At 44.8% G+C, this 25,000-nt stretch overlaps 2 protein-coding genes across 3 annotated transcripts in view; one reads left to right on the top strand and one right to left on the bottom strand.

Annotated features, from left to right (window-relative positions):
* Window positions 1–10,753, bottom strand: part of LOC133638850 (lysosomal acid lipase/cholesteryl ester hydrolase-like) — an 18,104-nt gene extending 7,351 nt beyond the window's left edge. Inside the window, exons 1-7 of the mRNA XM_062031844.1 lie at window positions 10,688–10,753; window positions 9,965–10,074; window positions 9,776–9,887; window positions 3,983–4,181; window positions 3,687–3,796; window positions 3,408–3,544; window positions 2,324–2,470 (exon numbers count right to left, since the gene is read on the bottom strand). Coding sequence (XP_061887828.1) covers window positions 2,324–2,470; window positions 3,408–3,544; window positions 3,687–3,796; window positions 3,983–4,181; window positions 9,776–9,887; window positions 9,965–10,069 — 810 coding nt within the window. The 5' untranslated portion in view covers window positions 10,070–10,074; window positions 10,688–10,753. The remainder of the gene's footprint in view (window positions 1–2,323; window positions 2,471–3,407; window positions 3,545–3,686; window positions 3,797–3,982; window positions 4,182–9,775; window positions 9,888–9,964; window positions 10,075–10,687) is intronic.
* A 522-nt stretch (window positions 10,754–11,275) lies between these two features.
* Window positions 11,276–22,908, top strand: LOC133638849 (renalase-like). Of its 2 annotated transcripts, none has more exons than XM_062031842.1 (7): window positions 11,276–11,424; window positions 12,660–12,765; window positions 19,851–19,993; window positions 20,049–20,207; window positions 21,751–21,936; window positions 22,001–22,179; window positions 22,241–22,908. In XM_062031842.1, exons 1-7 carry the CDS (start codon window positions 11,307–11,309, stop codon window positions 22,391–22,393), a joined length of 1,044 nt encoding a protein of 347 aa, XP_061887826.1. In that variant the 5' UTR covers window positions 11,276–11,306; the 3' UTR covers window positions 22,394–22,908. The 2 variants fall into 2 exon arrangements, with proteins under 2 accessions (XP_061887826.1, XP_061887827.1); XM_062031843.1 differs by having other exon boundaries at window positions 22,001–22,169; window positions 22,241–22,381.
* The last annotated feature ends 2,092 nt before the right edge of the window (window positions 22,909–25,000 follow it).

The following is a 25,000-nucleotide window of genomic DNA, read 5'->3' as shown; positions in this document are numbered from 1 at the left end:
GGAGATGATGGAGAAGATAGAGATGATGGAGATGATAGAGATGATGGAGATGATGGAGATGATGGAGAAGATGGAGATGATGGAGATGATGGAGAAGATGGAGAAGATAGAGATGATGGAGAAGATAGAGATGATGGAGATGATAGAGATTATGGAGAAGATAGAGATGATGGAGATGATGGAGAAGATAGAGATGATGGAGAAGATAGAGATGATGGAGATGATGGAGATGATGGACATGATGGAGAAGATAGAGATGATGGAGATGATGGAGAAGATAGAGATGATAGAGATGATGGAGAAGATAGAGATGATGGAGATGATGGAGAAGATAGAGATGATGGAGATGATGGAGATGATAGAGATGATGGAGATGATGGAGATGATGGAGAAGATAAAGATGATGGAGATGATGGAGAAGATAGAGATGATGGAGATGATGGAGATGATGGACATGATGGAGAAGATAGAGATGATGGAGATGATGGAGATGATGGAGATGATAGAGATGATGGAGAAGATAGAGATGATGGAGATGATGGAGAAGATAGAGATGATGGAGAAGATAGAGATGATGGAGATGATGGAGATGATAGAGATGATGGAGATGATGGAGATGATGGAGAAGATAAAGATGATGGAGATGATGGAGAAGATAGAGATGATGGAGATGATGGAGATGATGGACATGATGGAGAAGATAGAGATGATGGAGATGATGGAGATGATGGAGATGATAGAGATGATGGAGAAGATAGAGATGATGGAGATGATGGAGATGATGGACATGATGGAGAAGATAGAGATGATGGAGATGATGGAGATGATGGAGATGATAGAGATGATGGAGAAGATAGAGATGATGGAGATGATGGAGAAGATAGAGATGATGGAGATGATGGAGAAGATAGAGATGATGGAGATGATGGAGATGATAGAGATGATGGAGATGATGGAGATGATGGAGAAGATAGAGATGATGGAGATGATGGAGAAGATGGAGATGATGGAGATGATAGAGATGATGGAGAGATAGAGATGATGGAGATGATGGAGATGATGGAGAAGATAGAGATGATGGAGATGATGGAGAAGATAGAGATGATGGAGAAGATAGAGATGATGGAGATGATGGAGATAATGGAGATGATGGAGAAGATAGAGATGATGGAGATGATGGAGATGATGGAGATGATGGAGAAGATGGAGATGATGGAGATGATGGAGAAGATGGAGAAGATAGAGATGATGGAGAAGATAGAGATGATGGAGATGATAGAGATGATGGAGAAGATAGAGATGATGGAGATGATGGAGAAGATAGAGATGATGGAGAAGATAGAGATGATGGAGATGATGGAGAAGATAGAGATGATGGAGATGATGGAGATGATAGAGATGATGGAGATGATGGAGAAGATAGAGATGATGGAGATGATGGAGAAGATGGAGATGATGGAGATGATGGAGATGATGGAGATGATGGAGAAGATAGAGATGATGGAGATGATGGAGAAGATGGAGAAGATAGAGATGATGGAGATGATGGAGAAGATAGAGATGATGGAGATGATGGAGATGATGGAGATGATGGAGAAGATAGAGATGATGGAGATGATGGAGAAGATGGAGAAGATAGAGATGATGGAGAAGATAGAGATGATGGAGATGATAGAGATGATGGAGATGATGGAGAAGATAGAGACGATGGAGATGATGGAGAAGATGGAGTAGATAGTGATGATGGAGATGATGGAGAAGATAGAGATGATGGAGATGATGGAGATGATGGAGATGATAGAGATGATGGAGATGATGGAGAAGATAGAGATGATGGAGATGATGGAGAAGATAGAGATGATGGAGAAGATGGAGATGATGGAGATGATGGAGATGATAGAGATGATGGAGATGATGGAGATGATGGAGAAGATAGAGAAGATAGAGATGATGGAGATGATGGAGATGATAGAGATGATGGAGATGATGGAGATGATGGAGAAGATAGAGATGATGGAGATGATGGAGAGATGGAGATGATGGAGATGATGGAGAAGATAGAGATGATGGAGAAGATAGAGATGATGGAGATGATGGAGATGATGGAGAAGATAGAGATGATGGAGAAGATAGAGATGATGGAGAAGATAGAGATGATGGAGATGATGGAGAAGATAGAGATGATGGAGATGATAGAGATGATGGAGATGATGGAGATGATGGAGAAGATAGAGATGATGGAGATGATGGAGATGATAGAGATGATGGAGATGATGGAGATGATGGAGAAGATAGAGATGATGAAGATGATGGAGACACTAACCATGTTGAGGTTCTTCTCATCAAAGCCACACAGGATGAAGAAGAGATTTCCACACAACTCATTGAGCAGACGCTTGGCACAAACATGCTCTGCAAACCACTTGATCATGTGACTCTGAGGCAGGAAGTCCCGCCTTCCAAACAGGTCCTGTGGGACAGCAAGCTCTGTCATGTGACTGTTAGCATGTTACGCAACTGTTAGCATGTTAAGTAACTGTTAGCATGTTACGTAACTGTTAGCATGTTAAGTAACTGTTAGCATGTTAAGTAACTGTTAGCATGTTATGTAACTGTTAGCATGTTACACAACTGTTAGCATGTTAAGTAACTGTTAGCATGTTAAGTAACTGTTAGCATGTTACGTAACTGTTAGCATGTTACATAACTGTTAGCATGTTACGTAACTGTTAGCATGTTACATAACTGTTAGCATGTTAAGTAACTGTTACCATGTTAAGTAACTGTTAGCATGTTACGTAACTGTTAGCATGTTAAGTAACTGTTAGCATGTTAAGTAACTGTTAGCATGTTACGTAACTGTTAGCATGTTACACAACTGTTAGCATGTTAAGTAACTGTTAGCATGTTAAGTAACTGTTAGCATGTTACATAACTGTTAGCATGCTACGTAACTGTTAGGATGTTAAGTAACTGTTAGCATGTTACATAACTGTTAGCATGTTAAGTAACTGTTAGCATGTTAAGTAACTGTTAGCATGTTAAGTAACTGTTAGCATGTTACGTAACTGTTAGCATGTTACATAACTGTTAGCATGTTACGTAACTGTTAGCATGTTACATAACACAGCGGTGTAATGAAATGATGTCATGTGACTGTTGGCATGTTATCATTAGTGTGATGATGTCATGTGACTGTTAGCATGTTATCATTAGTGTGATGATGTCATGTGACTGTTAGCATGTTATCATTAGTGTGATGATGTCATGTGACTGTTAGCATGTTATCATTAGTGTGATGATGTCATGTGACTGTTAGCATGTTATCATTAGTGTGATGATGTCATGTGACTGTTAGCATGTTATCATTAGTGTGATGATGTCATGTGACTGTTAGCATGTCGTACCCAAAGCAGGAAGTTGGGCAGCAGAGACAGTTTGGTCAAAGGGCTGCTGGTAAAGGACACGGTTGCCACGGGAGCCAAAGCAACAAACAACTTGATCTTGGCAGCCAGTTGTGGCAGCGTGGAGAACGCCATGAATGCTGCAAACACACACACACACACACACACACACACACACACACACACACACAATGTTCACTCTGGCTTCTACTTAAGTGTGTGTGTGTGTGTGAGTGTGTGTGTGTGTGTGTGTGTGTGTGTGTGTGTGTGTGTGTGTGTTACCTATGGTGGTTCCCTGAGAGTGTCCGATGTACACAATGTCTTCTTGGCCGGTCTCCTTTAGGATGTAGTCCACAACTGCAGGTAGATCCTTCAGAGCCAATTCATCGTAACTGCGCACACACACACACACACACGCACGCAAACACACACACACACACACGCACGCACGCACGCACGCACGCACGCACGCACGCACACACACACACACACACACACACACACACACACACACACACGTACACACACACACGTACACACTTGAGTAGAAACCATGCTGGACAGTCAGGTGAGCGTACCTGAACCTCCAGAAGTCGTCCTGATCTGGGCGGAGCTTCTGGTGTTTCCTGGACCAGGTGTTCCCTCGACTGTTCCCCAGCCACACATCACAGCCGGCGTCAGCGAGCACGTAGCCCAGACTGGAAGGAGGCGGGTTGGTGATCCAGTTGCTGCCGGCCGCCAGGAGGCCATGTTGGAGGAAAACTGCTCTTCTGGGACCTGTTAGATCAGGGGCCTCAAAGTCAAAGTACCTGGGGGCCACTGGATGTTAGATCAGGGGCCTCAAAGTCAAAGTACCTGGGGGCCACTGGATGTTAGATCAGGGGCCTCAAAGTACCTGGGGGCCACTGGATGTTAGATCAGGGGCCTCAAAGTACCTGGGGGCCACTGGATGTTAGATCAGGGGCCTCAAAGTCAAAGTACCTGGGGGCCACTGGATGTTAGATCAGGGGCCTCAAAGTCAAAGTACCTGGGGGCCACTGGATGTTAGATCAGGGGCCTCAAAGTCAAAGTACCTGGGGGCCACGTGATGCAGAAACTGGGTGAGGATGGGCCGCAAGAAAAGATTTCTTTAAAAAAATCTAACATGCACTTTTGAATGAATTCACCTTCTTTGAATGTCTTTCCCGCCCTAGCAACCATCTCACTCAGCATGTAGCTAGCTGCTAGCTGCTGCATCGCTCTTTTTGTTTGCTTTCTTTCTTTCTAGCAACCATCTCACTCAGCATGTAGCTAGCTGCTAGCTGCTGCATCGCTCTTTTTGTTTGCTTTCTTTCTTTCTAGCAACCATCTCACTCAGCATGTAGCTAGCTGCTAGCTGCTGCATCGCTCTTTTTGTTTGCTTTCTTTCTTTCTAGCAACCATCTCACTCAGCATGTAGCTAGCTGCTAGCTGCTGCATCGCTCTTTTTGTTTGCTTTCTTTCTTTCTAGCAACCATCTCACTTAGCATGTAGCTAGCTGCTGGCTGCTGCATCGCTCTTTTTGTTTGCTTTCTTTCTTTCTAGCAACCATCTCACTTAGCATGTAGCTAGCTGCTAGCTGCTGCATCGCTCTTTTTGTTTGCTTTCTTTCTTTCTAGCAACCATCTCACTCAGCATGTAGCTAGCTGCTAGCTGCTGCATCGCTCTTTTTGTTTGCTTTCTTTCTTTCTAGCAACCATCTCACTCAGCATGTAGCTAGCTGCTAGCTGCTGCATCGCTCTTTTTGTTTGCTTTCTTTCTTTCTAGCAACCATCTCACTCAGCATGTAGCTAGCTGCTAGCTGCTGCATCGCTCTTTTTGTTTGCTTTCTTTCTTTCTAGCAACCATCTCACTCAGCATGTAGCTAGCTGCTAGCTGCTGCATCGCTCTTTTTGTTTGCTTTCTTTCTTTCTAGCAACCATCTCACTTAGCATGTAGCTAGCTGCTAGCTGCTGCATCGCTCTTTTTGTTTGCTTTCTTTCTTTCTAGCAACCATCTCACTCAGCATGTAGCTAGCTGCTGGCTGCTGCATCGCTCTTTTTGTTTGCTTTCTTTCTTTCTAGCAACCATCTCACTTAGCATGTAGCTAGCTGCTAGCTGCTGCATCGCTCTTTTTGTTTGCTTTCTTTCTTTCTAGCAACCATCTCACTCAGCATGTAGCTAGCTGCTAGCTGCTGCATCGCTCTTTTTGTTTGCTTTCTTTCTTTCTAGCAACCATCTCACTCAGCATGTAGCTAGCTGCTAGCTGCTGCATCGCTCTTTTTGTTTGCTTTCTTTCTTTCTAGCAACCATCTCACTCAGCATGTAGCTAGCTGCTAGCTGCTGCATCGCTCTTTTTGTTTGCTTTCTTTCTTTCTAGCAACCATCTCACTCAGCATGTAGCTAGCTGCTAGCTGCTGCATCGCTCTTTTTGTTTGCTTTCTTTCTTTCTAGCAACCATCTCACTTAGCATGTAGCTAGCTGCTAGCTGCTGCATCGCTCTTTTTGTTTGCTTTCTTTCTTTCTAGCAACCATCTCACTCAGCATGTAGCTAGCTGCTGGCTGCTGCATCGCTCTTTTTGTTTGCTTTCTTTCTTTCTAGCAACCATCTCACTCAGCATGTAGCTAGCTGCTGGCTGCTGCATCGCTCTTTTTGTTTGCTTTCTTTCTTTCTAGCAACCATCTCACTCAGCATGTAGCTAGCTGCTGGCTGCTGCATCGCTCTTTTTGTTTGCTTTCTTTCTTTCTAGCAACCATCTCACTTAGCATGTAGCTAGCTGCTAGCTGCTGCATCGCTCTTTTTGTTTGCTTTCTTTCTTTCTAGCAACCATCTCACTCAGCATGTAGCTAGCTGCTAGCTGCTGCATCGCTCTTTTTGTTTGCTTTCTTTCTTTCTAGCAACCATCTCACTCAGCATGTAGCTAGCTGCTGGCTGCTGCATCGCTCTTTTTGTTTGCTTTCTTTCTTTCTAGCAACCATCTCACTCAGCATGTAGCTAGCTGCTGGCTGCTGCATCGCTCTTTTTGTTTGCTTTCTTTCTTTCTAGCAACCATCTCACTCAGCATGTAGCTAGCTGCTAGCTGCTGCATCGCTCTTTTTGTTTGCTTTCTTTCTTTCTAGCAACCATCTCACTCAGCATGTAGCTAGCTGCTGGCTGCTGCATCGCTCTTTTTGTTTGCTTTCTTTCTTTCTAGCAACCATCTCACTCAGCATGTAGCTAGCTGCTAGCTGCTGCATCGCTCTTTTTGTTTGCTTTCTTTCTTTCTAGCAACCATCTCACTCAGCATGTAGCTAGCTGCTGGCTGCTGCATCGCTCTTTTTGTTTGCTTTCTTTCTTTCTAGCAACCATCTCACTCAGCATGTAGCTAGCTGCTGGCTGCTGCATCGCTCTTTCTGTTTGCTTTCTTTCTTTCTAGCAACCATCTCACTCAGCATGTAGCTAGCTGCTAGCTGCTGCATCGCTCTTTTTGTTTGCTTTCTTTCTTTCTAGCAACCATCTCACTCAGCATGTAGCTAGCTGCTGGCTGCTGCATCGCTCTTTTTGTTTGCTTTCTTTCTTTCTAGCAACCATCTCACTCAGCATGTAGCTAGCTGCTGCATCGCTCTTTTTGTTTGCTTTCTTTCTTTCTAGCAACCATCTCACTCAGCATGTAGCTAGCTGCTAGCTGCTGCATCGCTCTTTTTGTTTGCTTTCTTTCTTTCTAGCAACCATCTCACTTAGCATGTAGCTAGCTGCTAGCTGCTGCATCGCTCTTTTTGTTTGCTTTCTTTCTTTCTAGCAACCATCTCACTCAGCATGTAGCTAGCTGCTGGCTGCTGCATCGCTCTTTTTGTTTGCTTTCTTTCTTTCTAGCAACCATCTCACTTAGCATGTAGCTAGCTGCTAGCTGCTGCATCGCTCTTTTTGTTTGCTTTCTTTCTTTCTAGCAACCATCTCACTCAGCATGTAGCTAGCTGCTAGCTGCTGCATCGCTCTTTTTGTTTGCTTTCTTTCTTTCTAGCAACCATCTCACTCAGCATGTAGCTAGCTGCTAGCTGCTGCATCGCTCTTTTTGTTTGCTTTCTTTCTTTCTAGCAACCATCTCACTCAGCATGTAGCTAGCTGCTAGCTGCTGCATCGCTCTTTTTGTTTGCTTTCTTTCTTTCTAGCAACCATCTCACTCAGCATGTAGCTAGCTGCTAGCTGCTGCATCGCTCTTTTTGTTTGCTTTCTTTCTTTCTAGCAACCATCTCACTTAGCATGTAGCTAGCTGCTAGCTGCTGCATCGCTCTTTTTGTTTGCTTTCTTTCTTTCTAGCAACCATCTCACTCAGCATGTAGCTAGCTGCTGGCTGCTGCATCGCTCTTTTTGTTTGCTTTCTTTCTTTCTAGCAACCATCTCACTCAGCATGTAGCTAGCTGCTGGCTGCTGCATCGCTCTTTTTGTTTGCTTTCTTTCTTTCTAGCAACCATCTCACTCAGCATGTAGCTAGCTGCTGGCTGCTGCATCGCTCTTTTTGTTTGCTTTCTTTCTTTCTAGCAACCATCTCACTTAGCATGTAGCTAGCTGCTAGCTGCTGCATCGCTCTTTTTGTTTGCTTTCTTTCTTTCTAGCAACCATCTCACTCAGCATGTAGCTAGCTGCTAGCTGCTGCATCGCTCTTTTTGTTTGCTTTCTTTCTTTCTAGCAACCATCTCACTCAGCATGTAGCTAGCTGCTGGCTGCTGCATCGCTCTTTTTGTTTGCTTTCTTTCTTTCTAGCAACCATCTCACTCAGCATGTAGCTAGCTGCTGGCTGCTGCATCGCTCTTTTTGTTTGCTTTCTTTCTTTCTAGCAACCATCTCACTCAGCATGTAGCTAGCTGCTAGCTGCTGCATCGCTCTTTTTGTTTGCTTTCTTTCTTTCTAGCAACCATCTCACTCAGCATGTAGCTAGCTGCTGGCTGCTGCATCGCTCTTTTTGTTTGCTTTCTTTCTTTCTAGCAACCATCTCACTCAGCATGTAGCTAGCTGCTAGCTGCTGCATCGCTCTTTTTGTTTGCTTTCTTTCTTTCTAGCAACCATCTCACTCAGCATGTAGCTAGCTGCTGGCTGCTGCATCGCTCTTTTTGTTTGCTTTCTTTCTTTCTAGCAACCATCTCACTCAGCATGTAGCTAGCTGCTGGCTGCTGCATCGCTCTTTCTGTTTGCTTTCTTTCTTTCTAGCAACCATCTCACTCAGCATGTAGCTAGCTGCTAGCTGCTGCATCGCTCTTTTTGTTTGCTTTCTTTCTTTCTAGCAACCATCTCACTCAGCATGTAGCTAGCTGCTGGCTGCTGCATCGCTCTTTTTGTTTGCTTTCTTTCTTTCTAGCAACCATCTCACTCAGCATGTAGCTAGCTGCTGCATCGCTCTTTTTGTTTGCTTTCTTTCTTTCTAGCAACCATCTCACTCAGCATGTAGCTAGCTGCTAGCTGCTGCATCGCTCTTTTTGTTTGCTTTCTTTCTTTCTAGCAACCATCTCACTCAGCATGTAGCTAGCTGCTAGCTGCTGCATCGCTCAAATTTAAAAAACTTTTTTTTTTTTTTTTTTCATAAAGAAATACAATCATGTGTGCTTACGGGCTGTATCCCTGCAGACTGTATTGATCTACATTGATATATCATTTATAAAATGTGTTTTTTTTATGTTTATTTAATTTTAAAAAAAAATAATAAAATAATGGTACCAATCGCCGCGGCCCGGTGGTTGGGGACCACTGCAGTAGACTGATGACATCACACCTGACCTAGACTGATGACATCACACCTGACCTCACCTTGTGTGATGAGCAGTAGACTGATGACATCACACCTGACCTCACCTTGTGTGATGAGCAGTAGACTGATGACATCACACCTGACCTAGACTGATGACATCACACCTGACCTAGACTGATGACATCACACCTGACCTCACCTTGTGTGATGAGCAGTAGACTGATGACATCACACCTGACCTCACCTTGTGTGATGAGCAGTAGACTGATGACATCACACCTGACCTCACCTTGTGTGATGAGCAGTAGACTGATGACATCACACCTGACCTCACCTTGTGTGATGAGCAGTAGACTGATGACATCACACCTGACCTCACCTTGTGTGATGAGCAGTAGACTGATGACATCACACCTGACCTAGACTGATGACATCACACCTGACCTAGACTGATGACATCACACCTGACCTCACCTTGTGTGATGAGCAGTAGACTGATGACATCACACCTGACCTCACCTTGTGTGATGAGCAGTAGACTGATGACATCACACCTGACCTCACCTTGTGTGATGAGCAGTAGACTGATGACATCACACCTGACCTCACCTTGTGTGATGAGCAGTAGACTGATGACATCACACCTGACCTCACCTTGTGTCTTTTTCAGCCCTCCAGGAATCCTGTTGACCATCAGGATGTAGCCGTCCTCCGTCAGCACCTGGTGCTCCTCCGCCGGGTAGCCCCACCTCCTGATGATCTCTGTCTGCTCACACACACACACACACTGGGGTGTTGCTGACACAGTAACCATGGCAACCTGCAGCAGAATGTTGTCCTCACAATGTTCATATGGACTTCAGGGTCCAATGGCGGCGGTGCGGTAAAAGGTGATGTTTTAGCCACGCCCACAGCCGACAGCAGCATCAAACATAGCAAACTCTGCATGGTGTCTGCACACACACACACACACACACACACACACACACACACACACACACACACACACACACACACACACACACACACACACACACACACACACACACACACACACACACACACACACACACATATTTCAACGTGTTGCTATTGTTCAAATCCCAGGTCTCTTCATCAACCGGAAGTCAGCTCCAAAACAAAAAATGTGTCTGATCACGGAGGTCAAAGGTTTTTTTTGATTGGTTGAAACTTTTATTAGTAGATTACACAGTACAGTACATATTCTATTGTATTAGTAGATTACACAGTACAGTACATATTCTATTGTATTAGTAGATTACACAGTACAGTACATATTCTATTGTATTAGTAGATTACACAGTACAGTACATATTCTATTGTATTAGTAGATTACACAGTACAGTACATATTCCCTACAATTGACCACTAAATGGTAACACCCCAATAAGTTGTTGAACTAGTTTAAGGTCGGGGTCCACGTTCATCAATTGATGGTAGGTGAAAACAAGAAGCGTTCAACAGCAGTTTTGTGACACAAAAACACGACAATTTGCGTGTGATTAAAGATTAAGTTGTGTAGTTTTACGCAGCTCGTGTACTCACCGGAATCTTGGCTCAGCCGACTTTAGACCATGTGACTCCGGATGTGACGTCACGTGAGGTGTCACGTCGGCCAAAGGACACAGTTTAAAACGATGATTTTTTTTTCCATGTTTGTTTGTAAATGTTGAACTTTATAAATAAAGGTGTTTGAAAAATGGTTGTAAAAGAATAAATGATGAAGTTATGATGTATAGTGACATGGCATAAGGAGAAATACTAGTGCTTGTAGAGGACACTTAAGGAGAAATACAAGTATGGTTGTACTTGTAGAGGAGACTTAAGGAGAAATACAAGTATGGTTGTACTTGTAGAGGAGACTTAAGGAGAAATACAAGTATGGTTGTACTTGTAGAGGACACTTAAGGAGAAATACAAGTATGGTTGTACTTGTAGAGGACACTTAAGGAGAAATACAAGTATGGTTGTACTTGTAGAGGACACTTAAGGAGAAATACAAGTATGGTTGTACTTGTAGAGGACACTTAAGGAGAAATACAAGTATGGTTGTACTTGTAGAGGAGACTTTGATGTCGCTCTCGCTTCAACTCTGACCCAGCGGAAGCAGAAAACGTCACTTCCGGTGAGAGTGTCTTCGCTGTGCCTGACTGGAGACTTCAACATGTCCCGGGTTCTGATCGTGGGAGCGGGTCTGACAGGTAGTCTGTGTGCGTGTCTGCTGCGGAGGAACATGGACAACAAAGTCCACATTGTGGTCTGGGACAAGGCCAGAGGTTCTGGTGAGAAACTCTTCATGTCCGTCACTTGTCATGTAGCTTAGCTTAGCTTAGCTTAGTTTGGTTTACTTAAGTATAGCTTAGTTTAACTTGGCTTAGTCTTGTTTAGCTAGCGTAGTTTTGCTTGGCTTAGTTTTGTTTAGCTAGCGTAGTTTTGCGTGGCTTAGTTTTGTTTAGCTAGCGTAGTTTTGCGTGGCTTAGTTTTGTAAACAATCAAGAAGAGTTGAATATGGACCACTACTTGTGTAGTCTGTAGCTGTCCACTTATCAAATTGTGTGTGTGTGCAGAAAACATCGCACAGGGCGATGTGATGCGTCTAGTGCAGTAGCCTTGGAGTAGTAGTACCTGTAGTTAGTGCATGCTGCATGCCGCTTTTGCTTGCTATGCTGCATGCTGCTTCTGCCTGATACTCATTGCTTTCAGCTAGTGCCGCCGGCTAGCCCTCTGTCTCAGAGGGCGAAAAGAGGAGCCGAGTGCATAAGCCTCCTCAGCCGGTACATAGCCTCTCCATTGTCAAGACTCGTACATGCCTCCTCGTGGCCACACACGGTAACTGGAACCTCGCGGTTCCAGGCTAAGTTGTACGGGATCTCGGAGCAGCAGGGGGCCCCAGAGACGGGGCATGCAGGCCCACCGGTGTGTGGACATGCCCTGGTGCCCAGTCAACCCCTGTCCCAGCTATGGGTAAATAACCCCAGCTATGGGCGAATAGTGAAAACCGCCTCAACGGTGGACCAGGCGGAAGATGGCGGCAGCGGAATGCACCACAACGGCTGGGAAGGCGGATGAAGGCTGCAGCAAAGACGGGTCCCCAGTCGTCTTGGTTTCCATGCCACTGGACCCTGGCCCGCTCAATGCCAAGGACTGTGTGGTGGCTGACCGTGCACCAGTCTCCCCACATTAAAAGATTCCACGCACAGGCGTCCTCCATATAGGGACCCTTCGGAGGACAGTCATACTCGTTTCGAGTGACCGCCGATGATGATGGTGATGACTTATCAAATGCCTTGTGTGTGTGTGTGTGTGTGTGTGTGTGTGTGTGTGTGTGTGTGTGTGTGTGTGTGTGTGTATGTCTGTGTGTGTGTCTGTGTCTGTGTCTGTGTCTGTGTCTGTGTGTGTGTGTCTGTGTGTGTGTGTCTGTGTCTGTGTGTGTGTCTGTGTCTGTGTGTGTGTGTCTGTGTCTGTGTCTGTGTGTGTGTCTGTGTGTGTGTGTGTGTCTGTTTGTGTGTGTGTGTAGGTGGAAGGATGTGCACGTCTCGTCCTCCTGACTCCCAGTCTCACTCGGCGGACATAGGAGCGCAGTACATCACGGCCACACATGAATATGCTCAGTCTCACCACAGGTAGGACACATTTGTCTCTGCATATAACATTCTAGAACTTTGACCTGGGTTGTCCCTAATGAAGGTTTACTCACTATACCATCGTGATATTGCAGCCCATACCAAGGTGTATCATGATGCACCAAACCTTATGTCTTCAATGTCAGGATCTTTTTAGTGTGCTGGGTCAACACATTTGATGAATGAACTGTCCAAACATATATCTTCATGTATGTACAAACTTCACATTGTTATGACATACTAACTAGAATGACTTTAAGAAACTTCACATTGTTATGACATACTAACTAGAATGACTTTAAGAAACTTCACATTGTTATGACATACTAACTAGAATGACTTTAAGAAACTTCACATTGTTATGACATACTAACTAGAATGACTTTACGAAACTTCACATTGTTATGACATACTAACTAGAATGACTTTAAGAAACATCACATTGTTATGACATACTAACTAGAATGCCTTTACGAAACTTCACATTGTTATGACATACTAACTAGAATGACTTTAAGAAACTTCACATTGTTATGACATACTAACTAGAATGACTTTAAGAAACATCACATTGTTATGACATACTAACTAGAATGACTTTAAGAAACATCACATTGTTATGACATACTAACTAGAATGACTTTAAGAAACTTCACATTGTTATGACATACTAACTAGAATGACTTTAAGAAACATCACATTGTTATGACATACTAACTAGAATGACTTTAAGAAACTTCACATTGTTATGACATACTAACTAGAATGACTTTAAGAAACTTCACATTGTTATGACATACTAACTAGAATGACTTTAAGAAACTTCACATTGTTATGACATACTAACTAGAATGACTTTAAGAAACTTCACATTGTTATGACATACTAACTAGAATGACTTTACGAAACTTCACATTGTTATGACATACTAACTAGAATGACTTTAAGAAACATCACATTGTTATGACATACTAACTAGAATGCCTTTACGAAACTTCACATTGTTATGACATACTAACTAGAATGACTTTAAGAAACTTCACATTGTTATGACATACTAACTAGAATGACTTTAAGAAACTTCACATTGTTATGACATACTAACTAGAATGACTTTAAGAAACATCACATTGTTATGACATACTAACTAGAATGCCTTTACGAAACTTCACATTGTTATGACATACTAACTAGAATGACTTTAAGAAACTTCACATTGTTATGACATACTAACTAGAATGACTTTAAGAAACTTCACATTGTTATGACATACTAACTAGAATGACTTTACGAAACTTCACATTGTTATGACATACTAACTAGAATGACTTTAAGAAACTTCACATTGTTATGACATACTAACTAGAATGACTTTAAGAAACTTCACATTGTTATGACATACTAACTAGAATGACTTTAAGAAACTTCACATTGTTATGACATACTAACTAGAATGACTTTAAGAAACTTCACATTGTTATGACATACTAACTAGAATGACTTTAAGAAACTTCACATTGTTATGACATACTAACTAGAATGACTTTAAGAAACTTCACATTGTTATGACATACTAACTAGAATGACTTTAAGAAACTTCACATTGTTATGACATACTAACTAGAATGACTTTACGAAACTTCACATTGTTATGACATACTAACTAGAATGACTTTACGAAACTTCACATTGTTATGACATACTAACTAGAATGACTTTAAGAGCCTTTTACTCACTCAGCCTGCCTGCAGTCGGCCTCTTTTTAAGTGCTCCTGTATTGTGCCCCCGACATAGGCTCCTCCCTCTCAGTGCCCCCGACATAGGCTCCTCCCTCTCAGTGCCCCCGACATAGGCTCCTCCCTCTCAGTGCCCCCGACATAGGCTCCTCCCTCTCAGTGCCCCCGACATAGGCTCCTCCCTCTCGGTGCCCCCGACATAGGCTCCTCCCTCTCTGTGTTCTCCTCCAACACAGACTCCTCCTCCTAGTCTTCTCCTCCAACACAGACTCCTCCTCCTTGTCTTCTCCTCCAACACAGACTCCTCCTCCTTGTCTTCTCCTCCAACACAGACTCCTCCTCCTTGTCTTCTCCTCCAACACAGACTCCTCCTCCTTGTCTTCTCCTCCAACACAGACTCCTCCTCCTTGTCTTCTCCTCCAACACAGGCTCCTCCTCGTTGCACACGTCATAGTCAACACGTCATAGTCCCCTCCAGTATTGCACACGTCATAGTCAACACGTCATAGTCACCTCCAGTATTGCACACGTCATAGTCAACACGTCATAGTCACCTCCAGTATTGCACACGTCATAGTCAACACGTCATAGTCACCTCCAGTATTGCACACGTCATAGTCAACACGTCATAGTCACCTCCAGTATTGCACACGTCATAGTCAACACGTCATAGTCACCTCCAGTATTGCACACGTCATAGTCAACACGTCATAGTCAACACGTCATAGTCACCTCCAGTATTGCACACGTCATAGTCAACACGTCATAGTCACCTCCAGTATTGCACACGTCATAGTCAACACGTCATAGTCACCTCCAGTATTGCACACGTCATAGTCAACACGTCATAGTCACCTCCAGTATTGCACACGTCATAGTCAACACGTCATAGTCACCTCCAGTATTGCACACGTCATAGTCAACACGTCATAGTCACCTCCAGTATTGCACACGTCATAGTCAACACGTCATAGTCACCTCCAGTATTGCACACGTCATAGTCAACACGTCATAGTCACCTCCAGTATTGCACACGTCATAGTCAACACGTCATAGTCAACACGTCATAGTCCCCTCCAGTATTGCACACGTCATAGTCAACACGTCATAGTCACCTCCAGTATTGCACACGTCATAGTCAACACGTCATAGTCAACACGTCATAGTCACCTCCAGTATTGCACACGTCATAGTCAACACGTCATAGTCACCTCCAGTATTGCACACGTCATAGTCAACACGTCATAGTCAACACGTCATAGTCACCTCCAGTATTGCACACGTCATAGTCAACACGTCATAGTCACCTCCAGTATTGCACACGTCATAGTCAACATGTCATAGTCAACACGTCATAGTCACCTCCAGTATGGCACACGTCATAGTCAACACGTCATAGTCACCTCCAGTATTGCACACGTCATAGTCAACATGTCATAGTCAACACGTCATAGTCACCTCCAGTATTGCACACGTCATAGTCAACACGTCATAGTCACCTCCAGTATTGCACACGTCATAGTCAACACGTCATAGTCCCCTCCAGTATTGCACACGTCATAGTCAACACGTCATAGTCCCCTCCAGTATTGCACACGTCATAGTCAACACGTCATAGTCACCTCCAGTATTGCACACGTCATAGTCAACACGTCATAGTCACCTCCAGTATTGCACACGTCATAGTCAACACGTCATAGTCCCCTCCAGTATTGCACACGTCATAGTCAACACGTCATAGTCACCTCCAGTATTGCACACGTCATAGTCAACACGTCATAGTCACCTCCAGTATTGCACACGTCATAGTCAACACGTCATAGTCACCTCCAGTATTGCACACGTCATAGTCAACACGTCATAGTCCCCTCCAGTATTGCACACGTCATAGTCAACACGTCATAGTCACCTCCAGTATTGCACACGTCATAGTCAACACGTCATAGTCAACACGTCATAGTCCCCTCCAGTATTGCACACGTCATAGTCAACACGTCATAGTCACCTCCAGTATTGCACACGTCATAGTCAACACGTCATAGTCACCTCCAGTATTGCACACGTCATAGTCAACACGTCATAGTCACCTCCAGTATTGCACACGTCATAGTCAACACGTCATAGTCACCTCCAGTATTGCACACGTCATAGTCAACACGTCATAGTCACCTCCAGTATTGCACACGTCATAGTCAACACGTCATAGTCACCTCCAGTATTGCACACGTCATAGTCAACACGTCATAGTCACCTCCAGTATTGCACACGTCATAGTCAACACGTCATAGTCACCTCCAGTATTGCACACGTCATAGTCAACACGTCATAGTCACCTCCAGTATTGCACACGTCATAGTCAACACGTCATAGTCACCTCCAGTATTGCACACGTCATAGTCAACACGTCATAGTCACCTCCAGTATTGCACACGTCATAGTCAACACGTCATAGTCACCTCCAGTATTGCACACGTCATAGTCAACACGTCATAGTCACCTCCAGTATTGCACACGTCATAGTCAACACGTCATAGTCAACACGTCATAGTCACCTCCAGTATTGCACACGTCATAGTCAACACGTCATAGTCACCTCCAGTATTGCACACGTCATAGTCAACACGTCATAGTCACCTCCAGTATTGCACACGTCATAGTCAACACGTCATAGTCACCTCCAGTATTGCACACGTCATAGTCACCTCCAGTATTGCACACGTCATAGTCAACACGTCTAGTCAAAACGTTGATAAATAGCTTTTATTCTTAAGTTTGAGAGTAGGACTAAATTTCGCAAATTCTCAGGACTTAAGTGTAAAATGGCACTCTAAGACGCTTGATAAATGCGGCCCCAGATCTAGATGTAAATACCTGGAAATAAATGTCCCATATTCATCTTAGGCAGCACGGTGGAATAGGGGTTAGTGCGTCTGCCTCACAATAAGAACATCCTGGGTTCGATCCTGCGCTCGGGATCTTTCTGTGTGGAGTTTGCATGTTCTCCCCGTGACTGTGTGGGTTCTACTCCGGCTTCCTCCCACCTCCAAAGACATGCACCATGGGGGTAGGCCCCTCCCACCTCCACAGACATGCACCATGGGGGTAGGCCCCTCCCACCTCCACAGACATGCACCATGGGGGTAGGCCCCTCCCACCTCCAAAGACATGCACCATGGGGGTAGGCCCCTCCCACCTCCAAAGACATGCACCTGGGGATAGGCCCCTCCCACCTCCACAGACATGCACCATGGGGGTAGGCCCCTCCCACCTCCAAAGACATGCACCATGGGGGTAGGCCCCTCCCACCTCCAAAGACATGCACCTGGGGATAGGCCCCTCCCACCTCCACAGACATGCACCATGGGGGTAGGCCCCTCCCACCTCCAAAGACATGCACCATGGGGGTAGGCCCCTCCCACCTCCAGACATGCACCTGGGGATAGGCCCCTCCCACCTCCACAGACATGCACCATGGGGGTAGGCCCCTCCCACCTCCAAAGACATGCACCTGGGGATAGGCCCCTCCCACCTCCACAGACATGCACCATGGGGGTAGGCCCCTCCCACCTCCAAAGACATGCACCTGGGGATAGGCCCCTCCCACCTCCAGACATGCACCTGGGGATAGGCCCCTCCCACCTCCAGACATGCACCTGGGGATAGGCCCCTCCCACCTCCAAAGACATGCACCTGGGGATAGGCCCCTCCCACCTCCAAAGACATGCACCTGGGGATAGGCCCCTCCCACCTCCAGACATGCACCTGTGGATAGGCCCCTTCTACCTCCACAGACATGCACCTGTGGATAGGCCCCTTCTACCTCCACAGACATGCACCTGGGGATAGGCCCCTCCCACCTCCAGACATGCACCTGTGGATAGGCCCCTTCTACCTCCACAGACATGCACCTGGGGATAGGCCCCTCCCACCTCCAGACATGCACCTGGGGATAGGCCCCTCCCACCTCCAAGGACATGCACCTGGGGATAGGCCCCTCCCACCTCCAGACATGCACCTGGGGATAGGCCCCTCCCACCTCCAAAGACATGCACCTGAGGATAGGTTGATTGGCAACACTAAATTTGCCCTAGTGTGTGAATGTTGTCTATCTGTGTTGGCCCTGTGATGAGGTGGTGACTTGTCCAGGGTGTACCCCGCCTTCCGCCCGAATGCAGCTGAGATAGGCTCCAGCACCCCCGTGACCCTGAAAGGGACCAGCTGTAGAAAATGGATGGATGGATATTCATCTTTTCATGTCAAACCCAAATGTTTTCAGTCTACAACAAAAATAAACAAATTGGACTCACTGTTCCAATACTTTTGGACTTTTGCACTGTGTATCTGCCATCAGTGTGGTATCACTCGACATAGTGTATCTGCCATCAGTGTGGTATCACTCGACATAGTGTATCTGCCATCAGTGTGGTATCACTCGACGTAGTGTATCTGCCATCAGTGTGTTATCACTGGACATAGTGTATCTGCCATCAGTGTGGTATCACTGGACATAGTGTATCTGCCATCAGTGTGGTATCAGTGGACATAGTGTATCTGCCATCAGTGTGGTATCAGTGGACATAGTGTATCTGCCATCAGTGTGGTATCACTCGACATAGTGTATCTGCCATCAGTGTGGTATCACTCGACATAGTGTATCTGCCATCAGTGTGGTATCACTCGACGTAGTGTATCTGCCATCAGTGTGTTATCACTGGACATAGTGTATCTGCCATCAGTGTGGTATCACTGGACATAGTGTATCTGCCATCAGTGTGGTATCAGTGGACATAGTGTATCTGCCATCAGTGTGGTATCAGTGGACATAGTGTATCTGCCATCAGTGTGGTATCAGTGGACATAGTGTATCTGCCATCAGTGTGGTATCAGTGGACATAGTGTATCTGCCATCAGTGTGGTATCAGTGGACATAGTGTATCTGCCATCAGTGTGGTATCAGTGGACATAGTGTATCTGCCATCATTGTGGTATCAGTGGACATAGTGTATCTGCCATCAGTGTGGTATCAGTGGACATAAGTGTATCTGCCATCAGTGTGGTATCACTCGACATAGTGTATCTGCCATCAGTGTGGTATCACTCGACATAGTGTATCTGCCATCAGTGTGGTATCAGTGGACATAGTGTATCTGCCATCAGTGTGGTATCAGTGGACATAGTGTATCTGACATCAGTGTGGTATCAGTGGACATAGTGTATCTGCCATCAGTGTGGTATCAGTGGACATAGTGTATCTGCCATCAGTGTGGTATCACTGGACATAGTGTATCTGCCATCAGTGTGGTATCAGTGGACATAGTGTATCTGACATCAGTATGGGACATATGTCAGCCTGTACACAGAGCTGGTGGGTGCGGGGGTGCTGCGTCCTCTGGACTGTGTGGTAGAAGGACTGCGACACCAAGAGGGGAGTCAGAACTACGTGGCACCACTGGGCATGAGCAGTGTGGTCAAACACTTCCTGTGTGAGTCAGGTGAGTGACATGTGACTTTCCTGACAAACTGTCACTGCAGCGTCATCATTTCTAGGAGCTGATTTGTTCTTGGAGCATCATGTGACTGGCCTGTACCGCCACGGTGCATCATGGGAGGTTCACAGGAAGCATGGCGCCAGTGAGCGCTTTGACTCGGTCATCCTGACCATGCCTGTACCTCAAATACTGCAGCTGCAAGGAGACCTGCCACAACGTAAGTCACATGCTAATGACATAGTCACACTTTATGTTGATGACATAGCCACACTTTATGTTGATGACATAGCCACACTTTATGTTGATGACATAGTCACACTTTATGTTGATGACATAGCCACACTTTATGTTGATGACATAGCCGCACTTTATGCTGATGACATAGTCACACTTTATGCTGATGACATAGTCACACTTTATGTTGATGACATAGCCGCACTTTATGTTGATGACATAGCCACACTTTATGCTGATGACATAGTCACACTTTATGTTGATGACATAGCCACACTTTATGTTGATGACATAGCCACACTTTATGTTGATGACATAGTCACACTTTATGTTGATGACATAGCCACACTTTATGTTGATGACATAGCCGCACTTTATGTTGATGACATAGTCACACTTTATGCTGATGACATAGTCACACTTTATGCTGATGACATAGTCACACTTTATGTTGATGACATAGCCACACTTTATGTTGATGACATAGTCACACTTTATGTTGATGACATAGCCACACTTTATGTTGATGACATAGTCACACTTTATGTTGATGACATAGCCGCACTTTATGTTGATGACATAGTCACACTTTATGCTGATGACATAGTCACACTTTATGCTGATGACATAGTCACACTTTATGTTGATGACATAGCCACACTTTATGTTGATGACATAGCCGCACTTTATGTTGATGACATAGTCACACTTTATGTTGATGACATAGCCGCACTTTATGTTGATGACATAGTCACACTTTATGCTGATGACATAGTCACACTTTATGCTGATGACATAGTCACACTTTATGTTGATGACATAGCCACACGTTATGTTGATGACATAGCCGCACTTTATGTTGATGACATAGTCACACTTTATGTTGATGACATAGTCACACTTTATGTTGATGACATAGCCACACTTTATGTTGATGACATAGTCACACTTTATGTTGATGACATAGTCACACTTTATGTTGATGACATAGTCACACTTTATGTTGATGACATAGTCACACTTTATGTTGATGACATAGTCACACTTTATGTTGATGACATAGCCGCACTTTATGTTGATGACATAGTCACACTTTATGTTGATGACATAGTCACACTTTATGTTGATGACATAGCCGCACTTTATGTTGATGACATAGCCACACTTTATGCTGATGACATAGTCACACTTTATGTTGATGACATAGTCACACTTTATGTTGATGACATAGCCACACTTTATGTTGATGACATAGCCACACTTTATGTTGATGACATAGTCACACTTTATGTTGATGACATAGCCACACTTTATGCTGATGACATAGTCACACTTTATGTTGATGACATAGTCACACTTTATGTTGATGACATAGCCGCACTTTATGTTGATGACATAGCCACACTTTATGTTGATGACATAGTCACACTTTATGTTGATGACATAGCCACACTTTATGTTGATGACATAGTCTCACTTTAATACAAGTTAGGAGTGATGTATTAGTTAACTAATGGGTGTGTCAGTGCTGTCTGTCCAGCAGAGGGCGCAGTTAGAAGCAGTGATGTATTCTTCACGCTTCGCCTTGGCGCTCTTCTTCCCACCTGGCGTGGACATCAAGGTGCCGTGGGCCGTGCGCTACTACAACAACCAGGGTGACAACAGCGAGTGTATCTGCTACGCCACCGTGGAGCCTCGTAAACGCGGCACAGGTGAGGAGCGCTGATGATGATGATGATGAAGATGCGGGGGAGACCTCACCACTGTCACGTCCAGAGGGCCACGCCCCCCTGGGTCCAGCCCTGGTGGTCCATAGCAGCGCTCCCTTTGGCCTGCAGCACCTGGAAAAGGAGAAGGAGGAAGTTGAGCCCATGGTCTTGAGGGAAGTCTACAGGCTCCTCCCCAATCTGCCTCAGCCAATCAGCATCAAGTGCCACAAGTGGAGGTACTCACAGGTGAGGAAGGTCACCCTGGCTGCTCCAGCATTTCACCTTTGACCTGGCCTCTTCCCTGCAGGTGCTGACCTCAGTGGCGGACTGTCCGGGTCACATGACCGTCCTGGAGCGCCCCCTGCTGGTGTGCGCGGGCGACGCCTTCAGCCACTCCAACTTTGACGGCTGCGTGGAGTCTGCAGTGAGCGTGCTCGCTGTCTTCAAGGCAGGAAGTTAGCTCGCCACCTGACTGATACTTTCACTTTCACATATATACTTTATTCACTTGACACCACACCTGACATCATCTTTCACACACCTGACATCATCTTTCACACACACCTGACATCATCTTTCACACACCTGACATCATCTTTCACACACACACCTGACATCATCTTTCACACACCTGACATCATCTTTCACACACACCTGACATCATCTTTCACACACCTGACATCATCTTTCACACACACCTGACATCATCTTTCACACACCTGACATCATCTTTCACACACCTGACATCATCTTTCACACACACCTGACATCATCTTTCACACACACCTGACATCATCTTTCACACACACCTGACATCATCTTTCACACTCCTGACATCATCTTTCACACACCTGACATCATCTTTCACACACCTGACATCATCTTTCACACACACCTGAAATCATCTTTCACACACACCTGACATCATCTTTCACACACACCTGACATCATCTTTCACACACCTGACATCATCTTTCACACACACCTGACATCATCTTTCACAACACCTGACATCATCTTTCACACACACCTGACATCATCTTTCACACAACTGACATCATCTTTCACACACCTGACATCATCTTTCACACACCTGACATCATCTTTCACACACACCTGACATCATCTTTCACACACCTGACATCATCTTTCACACACACCTGACATCATCTTTCACACACACCTGACATCATCTTTCACACACACCTGACATCATCGTTCACACACACCTGACATCATCTTTCACACACACCTGACATCATCTTTCACACACACCTGACATCATCTTTCACACACACCTGACATCATCTTTCACACACACCTGACATCATCTTTCACACACCTGACATCATCTTTCACACACACCTGACATCATCTTTCACACACCTGACATCATCTTTCACACACACCTGACATCATCTTTCACACACCTGACATCATATTTCACAGCTACACCTGACATCATCTTTCACACACACCTGACATCATCTTTCACACACCTGACATCATCTTTCACACACCTGACATCATCTTTCACACACCTGACATCATCTTTCACACACACCTGACATCATCTTTCACACACCTGACATCATCTTTCACACACCTGACATCATCTTTCACACACCTGACATCATCTTTCACACACACCTGACATCATCTTTCACACACCTGACATCATCTTTCACACACCTGACATCATCTTTCACACACCTGACATCATCTTTCACACACCTGACATCATCTTTCACACACCTGACATCATCTTTCACACACACCTGACATCATCTTTCACACACACCTGACATCATCTTTCACACACCTGACATCATCTTTCACACACACCTGACATCATCTTTCCCACACACCTGACATCATCTTTCACACACACCTGACATCATCTTTCACACACACCTGACATCATCTTTCACACACCTGACATCATCTTTCACACACACCTGACATCATCTTTCACACACACCTGACATCATCTTTCACACACACCTGACATCATCTTTCACACACCTGACATCATCTTTCACACACACCTGACATCATCTTTCACACACCTGACATCATCTTTCACACACCTGACATCATCTTTCACACACACCTGACATCATCTTTCACACACCTGACATCATCTTTCACACACACCTGACATCATCTTTCACACACACCTGACATCATCTTTCACACACCTGACATCATCTTTCACACACCTGACATCATCTTTCACACCTGACATCATCTTTCACACACACCTGACATCATCTTTCACACACACCTGACATCATCTTTCACACACACCTGACATCATCTTTCACACACACCTGACATCATCTTTCACACACACCTGACATCATCTTTCACACACACCTGACATCATCTTCACACACCTGACATCATCTTTCACACACCTGACATCATCTTTCACACACACCTGACATCATCTTTCACACCCACACCTGACATCACCTTTCACACACACCTGACATCATCTTTCACACACACCTGACATCATCTTTCACACACACCTGACATCATCTTTCACACACACCTGACATCATCTTTCACACACACTGACATCATCTTTCACGACACACCTGACATCATCTTTCACACACCTGACATCATCTTTCACACACCTGACATCATCTTTCACACACACCTGACATCATCTTTCACCACACCTGACATCATCTTTCACACACACCTGACATCATCTTTCACACACACCTGACATCATCTTTCACACACACCTGACATCATCTTACACACACCTGACATCATCTTCACACACCTGACATCCTTCACCTGACTCATCAATCACACACCTGACATCATCTTTCACACACACCTGACATCATCTTTCACACACACCGACATCATCTTTCACACACACCTGACATCATCTTTCACACCTCACACCCTAGATATCATCTTTCACACCCACACCTGATCATCTTTCACACACACCTGACATCATCTTTCACACAGGCTGCTCAAAAACAGCAAGTTGACTTGACAGCCGGTTGCTATGCTTAACTTGTTGATTGACACACCT

This window comes from Entelurus aequoreus, linkage group LG21, assembly GCF_033978785.1.
Source record: "Entelurus aequoreus isolate RoL-2023_Sb linkage group LG21, RoL_Eaeq_v1.1, whole genome shotgun sequence".
Taxonomy (NCBI): domain Eukaryota; kingdom Metazoa; phylum Chordata; class Actinopteri; order Syngnathiformes; family Syngnathidae; genus Entelurus; species Entelurus aequoreus.
Note: the sequence above shows the minus strand (reverse complement) of the source record. Positions and strands in the feature narration are given on the sequence as shown.